This window comes from Chiloscyllium plagiosum, chromosome 17 (assembly GCF_004010195.1).
Source record: "Chiloscyllium plagiosum isolate BGI_BamShark_2017 chromosome 17, ASM401019v2, whole genome shotgun sequence".
Lineage (NCBI taxonomy): Eukaryota > Metazoa > Chordata > Chondrichthyes > Orectolobiformes > Hemiscylliidae > Chiloscyllium > Chiloscyllium plagiosum.
In genome coordinates, this window is record NC_057726.1 from 14455012 (window position 1) to 14469190 (window position 14179).

The window sequence follows — 14179 nt, forward strand, 5'->3', positions numbered from 1 at the left end:
TTGACTCAAAACGGAAATCTTCCAGATACTGCACATAATTCAACTTGGATTTCACCTCAATTCATCCTACTAAAATCACAACGAACAAAATTTAGAACATGGAACAAGTCCACACTTCTATTAATCCACCTTAGTTAGCTAACCTCAACAGATTACATTTTCCTTCCACTCCACTGTTTCACTCGTCAACAAAAAACTAAGATGTCTCAGAAATTGCCTCTATCTACCGATATTCCAAAAACCACAGACCCAACCCTCAACCAGAAACATATGCAATTCTTTTTGGAAGAGTAACACGTGCATCGTGATTGAGGAACATCTCTTTCAATCAGGTCAGCAAAACTGATTAAAACTCAGCGTTGCAAAACAAAATCCAAACATTTGACGCATGGTCATTAAAACTGGGTCACAAAGTCAGGATCAGCTGGCCAATCATTTAGGGTTAAGGTGAAGAGGAATTACTTCACAAAGGGTTCTGGATGTTCCACGATTGACTACATTACAGACTGCGACAAACAGACAGATGTTTGGTCTCCAAAGGAATCATGAGATATGAAGAATGGACAGGAAAATGGAGATGAAGTGTAAAATCAGATTGATGGAGCAGGCTACTTTTTTGTCTACTTTTGTTTCTATTTCTCATGTTCCTGTGTTCTTATATTTTGCATAAAACGTCAGAAAAAGTTCATGATTAGATGCTCTATGGTAAATGCTAAGTCACAAACATCTGGAAGACAATGATTCCAAAAATTAATCTTTTCCTGAATTATCTTGAACAGAGCAAAAGTAATTCCATTTGAAAAATCCAGGAAAGCCTATCTTCAGTAAATTAACTGTGAAAGTTCATGTCAACATAGCCCTTCTACTCAAAAGGACTGAGGGAGTAAGGAAAACTGGCAAACACGTCGCAGTCCAAGCTGCCTATAGCATTGTTAAACATTTCCAACTAAGGCAACTTTAAATTAGGAAAAAGGAGAATTCTGGTGACTTCTCAATGAGATTTCCAAACTATTTGCACTTTGTAATATTCATCACAAAGATAATTAAAACAAATTTTAAATATTTTTACAGTACATCATAGCATGGTTTGATACTTAAAAATCCCCTATTACCACTGCCATAACATGATGCAACGTTTTCACCTTTGTTACCTCAAAAGTAGACCATTCAAATGCAATCCTGGCTGATCTTCCACATTTTATGCTGTTATCTTACAAACAACCAAACACTTCCCCATCCTAACTCTCAGCCATTTCTTATCCTAATTTTCAAATTCCTCCATAACTTTGCCAATCTCTAACTTCCTCTGGTCCCATAATTCTTACAGATATCTGTGCCGTTCTCATTCTGATCTTTGTGTATCCCAAATTTTAATTGCTCACCCATTGGGTCTAATTGTCTCGTCCCCACAGTTTAGCATATCCGCCCTTTAGCTCTCTACCCATCTTTCGCATTTTCTTCCTTTGAAACACTCCTTAGAACGTACTTATTTGGTCTAGCTATCAATCAACCAACTTAATTTTTCCTTAAATGGCTCAGTCCATACTTTTCTTTATAGCCACTGTGAAGTACTTTGGGATATTTCATTATATTAGAGGCTCTATATAAATTGCTCATGTAACTCAGTATTGAAAATTCAAATTTTCAAATATTTAAAAAGTACCTTCAGATTTGTATACGGGTAATGGGAAGAATTATTTCTTTAATTTAATTATCAAATAATATTAGCAGGATACAAGATAAGTTTTAGAATCCAAATAAAGATAGATTTCATAATCAGTTTAACAAGTTGAAACGCAAATTGAGAGTTTATAAGCACTTTATAATGTATATTAAGTTACTAAAATGAGTAGAACTAAACATTTGGAACATCACAGTAACAAACAAAATAATAGTTTTTTTCAACACTGTGGGCCCCTAATTTCTTTAGCACTGAAGGATCTTCTATGAGTTGCTTGGTGTTACCCCAAAGACTAGCTTGTTGGAGTTGCAATTGATGCTAAATATTTTTACTGTAGGTGCACAAACACTCTCCTATATTTTTAGAGAATATAAAGCCAACCTTGTGCTTGAGTTTTACACAACTCTTACCTACCTAATTTAACTTCTCCAGATCATTACATACACATTGATCTTACCACAATTCACCATTGTACTACACAAAACCTGCAAAATGGGCTGAATTACAAGTTGGCAAGCAAACATACTTGAAGACTGTACAATATATCCAGATTCAAAATGCAAACTCCTGCGACCTACTTTGTAATTAGTATTTTCTTCAATTTGATTTACTTGTTGAATGACTGATTCTCCTGCCAACTATGTTGATCAAAGTTCAATAGACCTTTGAAACGGTTGAACAGAGAAAAAAAAATGCACATTTTTAGGAGATCAACCACCAGACCTGTTCTGACATCTTGTACAATCAATTGATCATTAGTGTCTGCATGGTAGCCATAACTGATTCGACTGTTGGCAACGAAATTTTGTCCAGCTTCACTAGATTTTCCTCACTACAATCATTCTGCGCCAGAACTATTCAAAATTGTTGAATTAAACAATACATTTTGTGCTTGACCACTAAGCCTTGAAGGATATTCAAATAATAACAAAAACTAAGAATACAACTTTGCCTATTATCAACCAGTACAGTATTTCAACAATGATCTGACAGTGCAAGTTTCACTTGCATAGTGATATTTACAGGAGTCAAAACTGATACAGGTTTAACAGATTTACAAGTTGATCACGGTTTGTTGACAAATAATTATGACATAACATCTTGATACTTCGTTCAATATCTCCAGACTGCAGCAGCAAAGACTCTCTAAAGACTTCCTTTTAATGGCTTTTGCAAACCCAGAGAAAATATTGTACTTTAGCTTTTAATGAAAACACAGTTATGGCTCTGTGCATTTTTCTGCAAGCCAACTACAACAAACTATCAGCACTGGGACATTGATGTTAAAACACATTTGGATAGCAACAGCTTGAAAGAATGAATACTCGTGCTTGCGACCTCTACATTTATTCAACACATGGGAGCCATTTAAACTGTTGCTAACTCGTGAATTTCCAAGTTCATCTTTTTCTGCAAAATAAGAACGGAGGGCCTGAAATTTACATACAAATACTGCAATCAGTCTTGCTTCAGTTTTTTTTTGCTCAATTAGTTTTATCCCATATCGCCTGAAGGCAGCAACTCTTGCTGAGACAGAGTTTCAAATATGCTGTACATGCTTTCCTATACTTAACCTATGTGTCTGTTCCACCTCCGGCAACAAACGTATGCTGTTTTCAATTGTGCCGTTAACAGACATCCACGCATATTCACTTTGCAGCAAGAGTCAACAGCAACATTTAAATGTGTCATAACAAAACAGAAAAATACAGAATACTCAGGTCTAGAAACATCTCTCGAGGGAGAAACAGTTAACATTCCAGGTTCTGATGAAGGGTTATTGACTGGAAACATTAACTCTCGCTCTCTCTCTCTCCCCCACAGATGCTGCCACAACCACTGAGCATTTTCACAATTTTTTTGTTTTGATTTCATATTCCCATTATCTGGCAAACTTTATGTTTAGGAGTGCTGTCCTGCCAACTTATTTCTATTGCCTGTGGTACTGACGCAAAATGCACCTCCCCAGTGGGAAGCAGGTTAATGTAGTACATTTTGCTTAGCAGAATTAAGGCTGCTTATTCATATGGCTTAATTCCACACCAGATGGCACGCCACTAGGCCAAAATTGTGCGTCATTGATACAACAGAAAATATAAACTAGTGAAATGCAAAGTAGTGAATTAGAAGACTGTAAAGGCTTTAACACAAAAATTTAGTTCTGTAGCACAACGCAAGTGTTACTCCAATCGTTATTCACAAAGTGAGAAAACAGTTAGGATACCATATTTTCTGCAACAGGTCCTGGTGACTCATTAATATCTGTTAGTATTTTGCTCTAACTATCCAGCTAAACTTTTTACTATCTCATACAACTTGCGATGGAAGTGGAGAGATTTTAATATAATTTGTTTTCGAGTTTGAATTTCAACCAGTGGCATTTGGGTTTTGGTCTGGGTATCGAAAGGGGTTTAATGATTAACTTACTTATAAAACAGTAGGAGTGTGCTCCTGGTGTTCAATAGGGTTGTATATTCATTAGCAGAGTTTACCAGCAAATAAAGTTAACAGTGTACTGCACTCAGCTTTCAGTTTAGATTCCTTTTATTCCCCTTGATTAGGGAAAGGTCAATAGCTTAGAAGAAAACATTTGAGTTTGGGCAGTTTCGCAGAAGCTGGATATTTGAAACAGTTGCTTTTGAAAAAGGGACATAATTTAGGAGCATTATGAAAGAGGTTATCACAATGTAAGACATTTATTTTAAAAGTGCTAGCTACCTGACAAAGCAGCAGCACTCCGAAAGCTGGTACCTGCAAATAAACCTGTTGAAATATAACCTGGTGCTCATAGATTTTTAAACTTTAAAAGTTCTCAACTAAATTTTTTGATTGAAACTCTGAAGGGATTATTTGAAGTTAAGAAAGTCTAAATATGGTTGTACAAAAGGCTCCATAAAAAGACTATTCTCATGATTACTCTTTGGTATGTGTGAACAGTAATGGGATGCTGTTAAGATGAACAGGATTGTATTTTTAACTTATCTTCACTTCCTTTGCAAAGGGTGAAGATGCAGGGTGGTGCACTAGTTAGCACTGCTGCCTCACAGCTCTAGGAGACCCAGGTTAGCTCCCAACCTTGGGCGACTGTCTGTGTGCACATGCTCTCCATTCTGTATGGGTTTCTGCCAAGTGCTTTGGTGTCCTCACACAGCCCATGCTAAATTGCCCCATAGTGTCTAGGGATATGCAGGCGAGGTGAATTAGTTGTGGTAAATGGAGAGGGGGAAATTACAAGGATGGGGTGGGTCTGGGTGGGACGGTCTTGGAGGGTCAATGCAGACTTGATGGGCCGAACGGCCTCTATCAGCATTGCAGTGATTCTATGATTCCATTTTTAAAAACTTGCTTTATTTTTAAGCCCAAATCTACAACATTGCATATTATTGTTTCAGTGAAAGTCCACCTTGTTAAATGCTAAAAGCAAAATATGGTAAATGAAATCAGGTTTCAGTGCTGGATCTGACTTCTCCACTAATATCAGGTGTGATCAAAACCTTTATAAAATTACTCAACTCTCTTTGCTGCAAGGGGAATACTACCAAACCAACCTTGTAACCAAAATCTGTCATCTCTGGAAAATCTCTCCAACATTCTCTCAAGGGCATCACATCCTTCCAAACAGAGTCAAAGGCTATAGGGGGCAGACATGAAAGTGGAGTTAACACCACAATCTGGTCAGTCATGATCTTATTGAATTGTATAGCATACTTAATTGTATAGTATACTATAGCATACTTTAGGGGAGAAATAGCCTATTCCAACTCCTATTTCTTATAACCTCATTAGCATTTGCATGGTGACCAGAACCGGACACAATAATTATGTTCTAATCAAAACTTCATAACTTCAGCATAACTTCTCTGGCAATGTTCCCCATACGTCTATGAAGCCGACAATCCTGCATATTTTGATAACTACACCTCAAAATGTCCTGTACATGTACTTCCGTCTCTCCACACACATTAAAACTGTGCCATTTAGTTTATATTACATCACCCTATCCTTTCTACCAAGAAATGGGCGGCACAGTGGCACAGTGGTTAGCACTGCTGCCTCACAGCGCCAGAGACCGGGTTCAATTTCTGCCTCCGGCGACTGACTGTGTGGAGTTTGCACATTCTCCCCGTGTCTGCGTGGGTTTCCCCCGGGTGCTCCGGTTTCCTCCCACAGTCCAAAGACGTGCAGGTCAGGTGAATTGGCCATGCTAAATTGTCCGTAGTGTTAGGCAAAGGGTAAATGTAGGGGTATGGGTGGTTTGCGCTTCGGCGGGTCGGTGTGGACTTGTTGGGCCGAAGGGCCTGTTTCCACACTGTAAAGTAATCTAATCTAATCTAAAGTAATCTAATCTAATCTAAAAAAAATCTGACTTCACATTTGTTTGCATGAAATTGCATCTGCCATTTATCTGCTCATTCTGTTAGTCGACTAGCAGCCTGTCAAACTTGCATTGTACAAAGTTGTTTAGTTTAAGAATTCAAACCAGAATGTTTAGGAGAGCTGTTAGGAAGTACTTCCAGACACAAAGGGTAGCAGATATTTGGAACTTCCTTCCACAAACAGCAGCGGATGCAGGATCAGTTAATTTTAAATCAGTGAGGTTATTTTTGTTTAGCCAAGGTATTAAGGGATATAAGGCAAACATATGGAGTTAGGCTACTGATTAGCCATGATCTCATTGAATGGTGGAACAGGCTCAATGGGCTGAATGGCCTCCTCTGGTTCCTATGTTTGCCACACCTCCAAATTTCATATCATTGCTTTTGAAATTTTACTCTGAATTTCAATATCCAAGTCATTTCCATCAATCAAAAAAAACCCTAACAGTAAGCCTTGGCAGTACTTTTGTCTTCAATGTTCCAGGGTCAAGAGTGAGATTCTGGAAAAGCACAGCAGGTCAGGCAGCATCCGAGGAGCGGGAGAATCCATGTTTCAGGCATAAGCCCTTCGTGAAGCTACCTGACCTGCTGTGCTTTTCCAGAATCACACTCTCGACTCTGATCTCCAGCATCTGCAGTCCTCACTTTCTCCTTTTCAATGTTCCAGTCTGAAAAACAAGTCACTTACTTTGCCACACCTCATGACTTTTTCCTGAAGCCAACTGCTTGTTTCAGTCAATGCTAACTCTCCTTTTCCTTGAGCCTCAAGTTTTCTTTAAACCAGCCTGTCAATTTTTGAGATAGGACTTATAAAAGTCAGTGTCAAAAAGACAAAGTTGAAGACACGCAAACTGAATGCACACAATATCTGCAGTAAGGCAGATCATCTAAAGGCACAAAACATTGTAAATTGCTAAGATATAACAGCATTCCAGAAACATGACCACACAGTGACCAGGATTGGGAATTGAATATTTAACATTTAGGAAGGGCAGTCAAAGAAAAGAAGGTGAAGCTGTGCTGATAAGTGTTGGGATCAATACATTAGTAAGAGAGGACCCCAGATCAGGAGAACAATGTGAAATCTGTTTGGGTGAAGCTAAGAAACAGCACGGAGCAATAAGCATTGTTTGGAGTTATTTATAGACAGCCAAAAACTATGCAGCATGGTATTAAGCAGAGAGAAGCATACAGGATGGGCAACACAATAATCATGGGTGACTTCAAACTGTGCACTGACTGGATAAATCAACTGAACACTAATGCTGTGGAGGACAAGTTTCTGGAGTGCACTGCAGTATTCAAGAGGGTATGTTGAGGAGCTGACTACAGGCTATTTTAGACCTGGCATTAATGATGCAAACTTCTTAAGCTACTTAATAATCTTGATGTAAAATAATTTTTAGGAATAAATAACCATAATGACAGAATTTTACATTACATTTTAAGATAAAGTTCAATCTAAAGCAAGGATGTTAAATTTGAATGAGGAAAATAACAAAGGTGAGAGGCACAAGCTGTATGAGGCTGAATGCAAAAATACATTAAAATGTATGACTGTAGGCAATGGGTAATATTTAAAGATCTACTACATGCCTTACATGAAGTACTTGTTCCTTCAAGGTGCAAAAAAGACCAATCAACCCTGGTTAAAAAAGGCATTTTAGGATGTACAAGATTAAAACAAAAGGCCGAGAAAGTTATCAGAAATCTAAGAGTTGGACAGTGTTAGAATACAGAAAAGGGCTAAGAAATTGATAAGGGAAGGAAGACTATAATATGAATGCAATCAGTAAAACCAAACAACCTCACTGCCCTGTGGCCAACTACTTCAATCCCCCTCCCACTCCCCCAAGAACATGCAAGCCTTTGGTTGCCTCCACTGCCAAATCAAAGACACCCATCAACAAGAGAAAGAACACCTTTTGACCTGTGCTACTGTCCATCTTTCTTCTCATCTTACCACTCCACCTTCCCCACCGACCTATCACAATTACCCCTCATCTGCAACCATCTATCGCCTTCCTACCGACTTCCCTGCCCCCGCCCCCAGCCCCAATCGCATCCCCCTATTTATCTCTTAATCACCCTTCCTCCTGCACATTCCTGATAATGGGCTTCCGCCCGAAACGTCGACTCTCCTAGTCCGATTGTTGCCTGACCTGCTGTATTTTTCCAGGGCCACCCTTAGCGACATAAAAAGCAAAGGTTTAGCTAAGATAAATGCAAATGTATTACAGGCAGAGTCTGGAGAATTTATAATGGGTACAAGAGAAATGGCAGGGAATACAGAAATGACAGAGAAGCTCAATGATTACTTTTGTCTCTATTTTTCAGAGGAAGACACAAGAAATCTCCCAGAAGTAGAGATCCAAGTGACTCAAGAGAATAAGGAGATAAAGAAAATTAGTATTACAAAGACGACAGTACTGGAAAAATTAATGGGGTTGCAAGTTGATAAGCCCCCACGACTTGATAGTCTACATACTAGAGTATTTAAGGAGGTGGTTGGAGAGATAGTCAGTGCATTGTTTGCATAAATTCTGTGGAAAGCTGTATAGATTCTCAAATGATCTCTGCAAGTTGGAAACTAGCAAACATCACTCCTACTTCAGAAAGGAGCAAGAGATATACCAGGGAACTACAGACCTGTTGGCCTTTATTAGTAGTAGGGAAAATGCTGAATTATTATAATGGATAGGATAAATAGACACTGGTTTTAATGAGCTGATTGGGAAAAATTAGCTTGGATTTGCAATTGGGAACTTATGTCTAACAAACATGGAGATTTCAGGACTTTACTAACAAAATTGTTATAGGGAGGTCAATTGACAAAAACTAGTTGGACTTTCAAAAAGCTTTTGATAAGATCCCCCAGAGAAGGAGTGGGGGTTAGAAAAACAAAGCACACAAGGTTGGAAGTAATGTACGGGAATGGATTAATGGTTGGCTAACAGGCAGAAAACAGTTTTTTTTAATGCATCCACAGAATTAGGGCATTGCTGGCCAGGCCAACATTTATTGCCCCATCCTTAATTGTTCAGAGTCAACCACGTTGCTATAAGTCTGGAGTCACATGTAGGCCAGACCAAATAAAAATGGCAGTTTCCTTCCCTGAAGAACATTAGCGAACCAGATGGGTTTTTCCTGACAATCAACAATGGATTCAGGGTCACCAGAACAATCTTAATTCCAGATATTTATTGACTTCAAATTCCACAGTAGTATGTTGAAGTGGCAGGTAACTGAAAGCTCAGGGTCATTTTTGCAGTCAGAACATAGGTTTTCTACAAAGGGGTCACTCCATTGTAGAGGAGACCACATTATGAGCAGCAAATTCAGTAGACAAGATTGAGCGCTTCACTTGGAATATGTGCTTGGGGGCTTAGATGGTGAGGAGGGTGGAACTAAATGGGCAGGCATTACATCTTCTGCAACTGCAGAGGAAGTGCCACCAGGGTGCTGGGATGTGTTGGGAGTGAAGAAGAGTGGACCAGGGTGCCCTGGAGTGAACAGTCCCTGCAAAAGGCTGACAAGGAAGAGGAGGAGAATATGTGAAAGCATAGATTGTAAAATCTTTCCCCTGATTATGCACTATACAATCACCAGGTATAATGCAAAAATAATCAGGATACAACTTACGACAGATCAAATTTTTGTTTGTTTCTTTTTTACTCACGAGGACTGAGAATCTTTGGAATTCTCTAACACAGAGGCCTACGAAAGTTCAGTCTTTTAATATACTCAAAGTAGAAATACATGCGGGCTCCGCTTAATTAACTGAAACTCTCCAAGAGCCTTGATTATTTTGTCCAATAAGGATTTTAAAACCTTACCCATACTAGTGATATTACATACACCAGCCAATTACCATCAGGACTAAATTCTACACCACTTTTTTCTCACATTTGCCATTCTCTAATCCTCTTGCATCCTGCCTCCTTCTAGAAAAAGGTTAGAAAGTTATGGTATGTCTTCCCACCATCTCCTAGATTCTTTCACAATCCGGGATGCAAGTCATCCAGACCAGGCAATTTATTAACTCAAAAGTAGAGCTAGTGCTTCCATACTTCCCATGAATTTTCACCCCATCTATCAACCTAATCATGTCCACTTCTTGATATTCGGAGGGCACCCTCTTCTTTAATAAACACTGATCAAAGAACTCATCAAATAAACTAACAGTGTCCTGCAGGTCCACCTATATAATTGCCCTCTTTGTCCCTAATCTGTGATAATAGCCATATCTGGGATCTGCTGGAAATAGTTAACTTGACCGCATATTTATCATAATAAAATGTTCAGTTGAGCTCAAGAGAACACTACAAGAATGGCAACACGATTGATCAAAAAGACTGCAAAAGACAAGGTATATTCTTTGGTGGTTGCGTGGTGCTTTTCTGCTCAACGGAAGAACCTTTGGTGCACTATGACATATTGATACTGCACATGGAAAGCAGAAATCCGGAAACAGCATTAGTACAAGAGTAGTGAGGGAATGATTAGATAGTGTTTACTCATATGCCACAGGTACACTTTCAATAAAGATTGGACCCTGTAGTATTGCAAATACATGTATGTATAGCCTGATGTTTCAAGTAAAATAAATCAGCAGGAAGCCATCCAACACCAACCAAGTCACAATTTGCATTCAAAGCAAGGAAAAAAAATCAAGGGAGGCAAAATATTTCTCAATTTCCAACTATAAAACATTTTCTATTCATCAGGAAGGTAATACTGAAATCTGTGCTACTTACCAATCCCAGAGTTGGCTCCAGTGACAATAACAACTTTGCCACTTAGGTCTCGACCTTGTAGAATTTCCATTGCAGTACTGTTCCCATCATATCTCTGCCGAATATTTGGTTTTTCAGATGCTTCTTCAACAGTAAATGCTAAGCGTGGATCCAGATATGTGGTCCTTTTGTTTATATGACTAAAAGAAGAGATGTTATAAGCAACTTTCACAATTAATTTTAAGATCTAAACAAATCAAATGGGGAATAAAATAGACAAAATAACTGAATCCATTATTACCCCGCTGTTTTTACCCATTCACTTTCTAATTGTATACATAAAAGTAGAAATTATAATTGAAATGGAGTATTCTTTTTACCACAAATTGAATTCTTTCTTAGCCAGAAGCAGCTCTAAACAAAATCTGCTTTCTCTATAGAAACTAGTGGTTTAGAATCCAAACTTATTGCACAAGTGATTCCCAACACTGCACTTACTCTTTTCAAACAGGGTATCTATAAAAACTAATAAAAGGAAATGCCCCATCACCAGATCTATTGTTATTAGAATCATAAAATCCCTACAGTGTGGAATCAGGCCCTTTGGCCCAACAAGTCCACACCGACCTCTGAACAGTAAACCACCCAGACCAATTCCCCTACCCTATTATCCTATACTAATAAAAGGAAATGCCCCATCACCAGATCTATTGTTATTAGAATCATAAAATCCCTACAGTGTGGATTCAGGCCCTTTGGCCCAACAAGTCCACACCGACCCTCTGAACAGTAAACCACCCAGACCAATTCCCCTACCCAATTATCCTATATTTACCCTTGACTAATGCACCTAACCTACACATACCAAAACACTATGGACGATTTAGCAGGGCCAACTCACCTAACCTGCACGTCTTTGGATTGCGGGAGGAAACCTCCCAGTGCACCCAGAGGAAACCCAGGCAGACACGGGGAGAATGCGCAAACTCCACACAGATAGTCATCCAAGGCTGGAATTGAGGCCAGGTCCCTGGCGCTGAGAGGCAGCAGTGGTAACTACTGAGCCACCATGTGTGGTAGCACGAGTTAGAAAAGACAAAGATACAACATCCTTATTCAACATTTTAAATCCAGAATCTATATAATGGCCATGCTTCTCACTGAGAAGCAAGTCAAAAGGAAAAGGTTAAAAATGAAAAGTGAGGCAAACTGTTGCAAAAAAAGAGCGTGAAATGTTCAACTCTTCAACCCGCCATTTCAGTAGGGACATGTAGTGGGTGAGGAACCCAAGTACAACAAAACTAGACATAGTTATGGCTGTTTAACTCAGCCACAGCATTAGCATCTTATTTCCCAATTTTCTCGTCAAACAAAAGGCGAGTGAGATCACATACCAAACCTGTCAAAAAGAAGCATTCTCAAATTGCTATTACAGTCCCATTCTCCCCACTATCACATCATACGGAGCAGAAAGGTACAATTCAATTTATATATACTTACTCAACAAAGTACACTTGACCATTATCATCTGTTTCTCGTTCCCAACCATATGGCAAATCTATAAAACAAAGAGCACAATTTTTACACTAATTTAATTCAATATTAAATATACTCTACTATAACTCCAAAATAATGGAATATTCCCCTAGCAATAAGGCACTATGGTCACATGGATTCTGTTTTATTCACTCCTGGAATGAGAGTAGTGCTGGCAAGGCATTGGTGACCCATAGATTGGAGAAGCTGGGGTTATTTTCTTTCGAGAAGATCACAAGGGTATTTATTAGAAGCATTCAATCGCACAAAGAATGGAGACATAAAGGAGAGAGAAATTGTTCTAACCTGTTAAATGATTAAAAACTCAGATGTCGACTTAAAGTGACTGGCAAAGAACCCAAAGAAACCACGGGGGGGTGGGGGGGAAACATTTTAATGCAGTTAGGATCTGGAATGTACTGCATGAGTGTGTGGTACAGACATATTAAACTAAAGTTCAAAAGGAATTTGAATAGCTTTGACCCCATAAATGTTAGGCTCAGGACAGAGAAAACTTCCACATTGCCGCATTTTTATAGTATGGAGCCATCTGAATAGTTTCTTAAATTTAGAGTTGAGAGGAAAACAACCTTTGTATACTTCTGAAAAATCTAAGTTGCTACAATTATTTTATATATCATTCATAGCATAATTTAACAGTATTATAACTGTAATCTGTAGCACAAATCTGTTTTTTAAATGAAAAAATTGAACCATATCCAATGTGGCCCATCATCTGAAGCCATTACTCAGGGAATCCTTTTAAGGAAGTGCTCTCAGCAATAAAAACTTGAAGTAGTTGGAGGCCAATTTAAGCTGAAGTCTTTATTTATTGCAAGAGAAGTAAATCCTGGCTCCTGCTCTTCGGAAGTGACCAAATTAACAATGGTGAGGGAGAACACCAGGCAACTGCACACCTTTCATAGCTGTTGCTGTCTGAAAAGGCAACAGACACACACATTAGAAATAAAAAAAAGACAGATGATGCACAACATAGTATGTGTATGCTGAAGCATTTTTAAAGAGCTGATCTTTGTGTTTGCAATCTTTGAGATTTGTGAAGTATATATGAACATTTCAGTTCTGGACATACATTTTCCAATTGGCAATATCATAATATATTACTGCCCCACATTCATACGAACTTGAGCCAAGTCTCAATAAAAGAGCAATAATCTGCCCTTGTTTGTTCTTTGAGATGTTTCTCAGGCGGACAAATACTATATTGCTTCATTGTGATTTTGATGCTAGAAAGCAGCATGGAGTGTGTTATGGATTAGACCAGACCACTCAAAATATTCTTAAGGAGGCAGCCCAGACCATAATTTAGCAATTTGTTTTGGTAAGTGTGCAGTGAAACTTGCTGGATTAAGTTAGAGAGGTTGACTACCAGGTTCAAAACAGACAAAAAATTTATTCACAAAATTACACAATGAAACACAAAGAACACCTACAGAACTCAATCTTTCCAAACTAGACTATACGGAACAGTTGAAAATGTGTTGCTGGAAAAGCGCAGCAGGTCAGGCAGCATCCAAGGAGCAGGAGAATCGACGTTTCGGGCATGAGCCCTTATTCAGGAATGAGGAAAGTATGCCCAGCAGGCTAAGATAAAAGGTAGGGAGGAGGGACTTGGGGGACGGGCGTTGGAAATGCGATAGGTGGAAGAAGGTTAAGGTGAGGGTGATAGGCCAGAGTAGGGGTGGGGGCGGAGAGGTCAGGAAGAAGATTGCAGGATAGGAAGGTGATGCTGAGTTCGAGGGTTGGGACTGAGACAAGGTGGGGGGAGGGGGGAAGGAAAGGTGGAAACTGGAGAAATCTGAGTTCATCCCTTGTGGTTGGAGGGTTCC

At 39.0% G+C, this 14179-nt stretch overlaps 1 protein-coding gene across 10 annotated transcripts in view; it reads right to left on the reverse strand.

Moving 5' to 3' along the window:
* wwox (WW domain containing oxidoreductase) overlaps nt 1-14179 on the reverse strand; it is a 946567-nt gene that overhangs the window by 917018 nt on the left and 15370 nt on the right. For all 10 annotated transcript variants that reach the window (XM_043706559.1, XM_043706563.1, XM_043706566.1 and 7 more), the window contains exons 3-4: nt 12294-12351; nt 10815-10993 (exon numbers count right to left, since the gene is read on the reverse strand). In XM_043706559.1, coding sequence (XP_043562494.1) covers nt 10815-10884 — 70 coding nt within the window. In that variant the 5' untranslated portion in view covers nt 10885-10993; nt 12294-12351. The remainder of the gene's footprint in view (nt 1-10814; nt 10994-12293; nt 12352-14179) is intronic.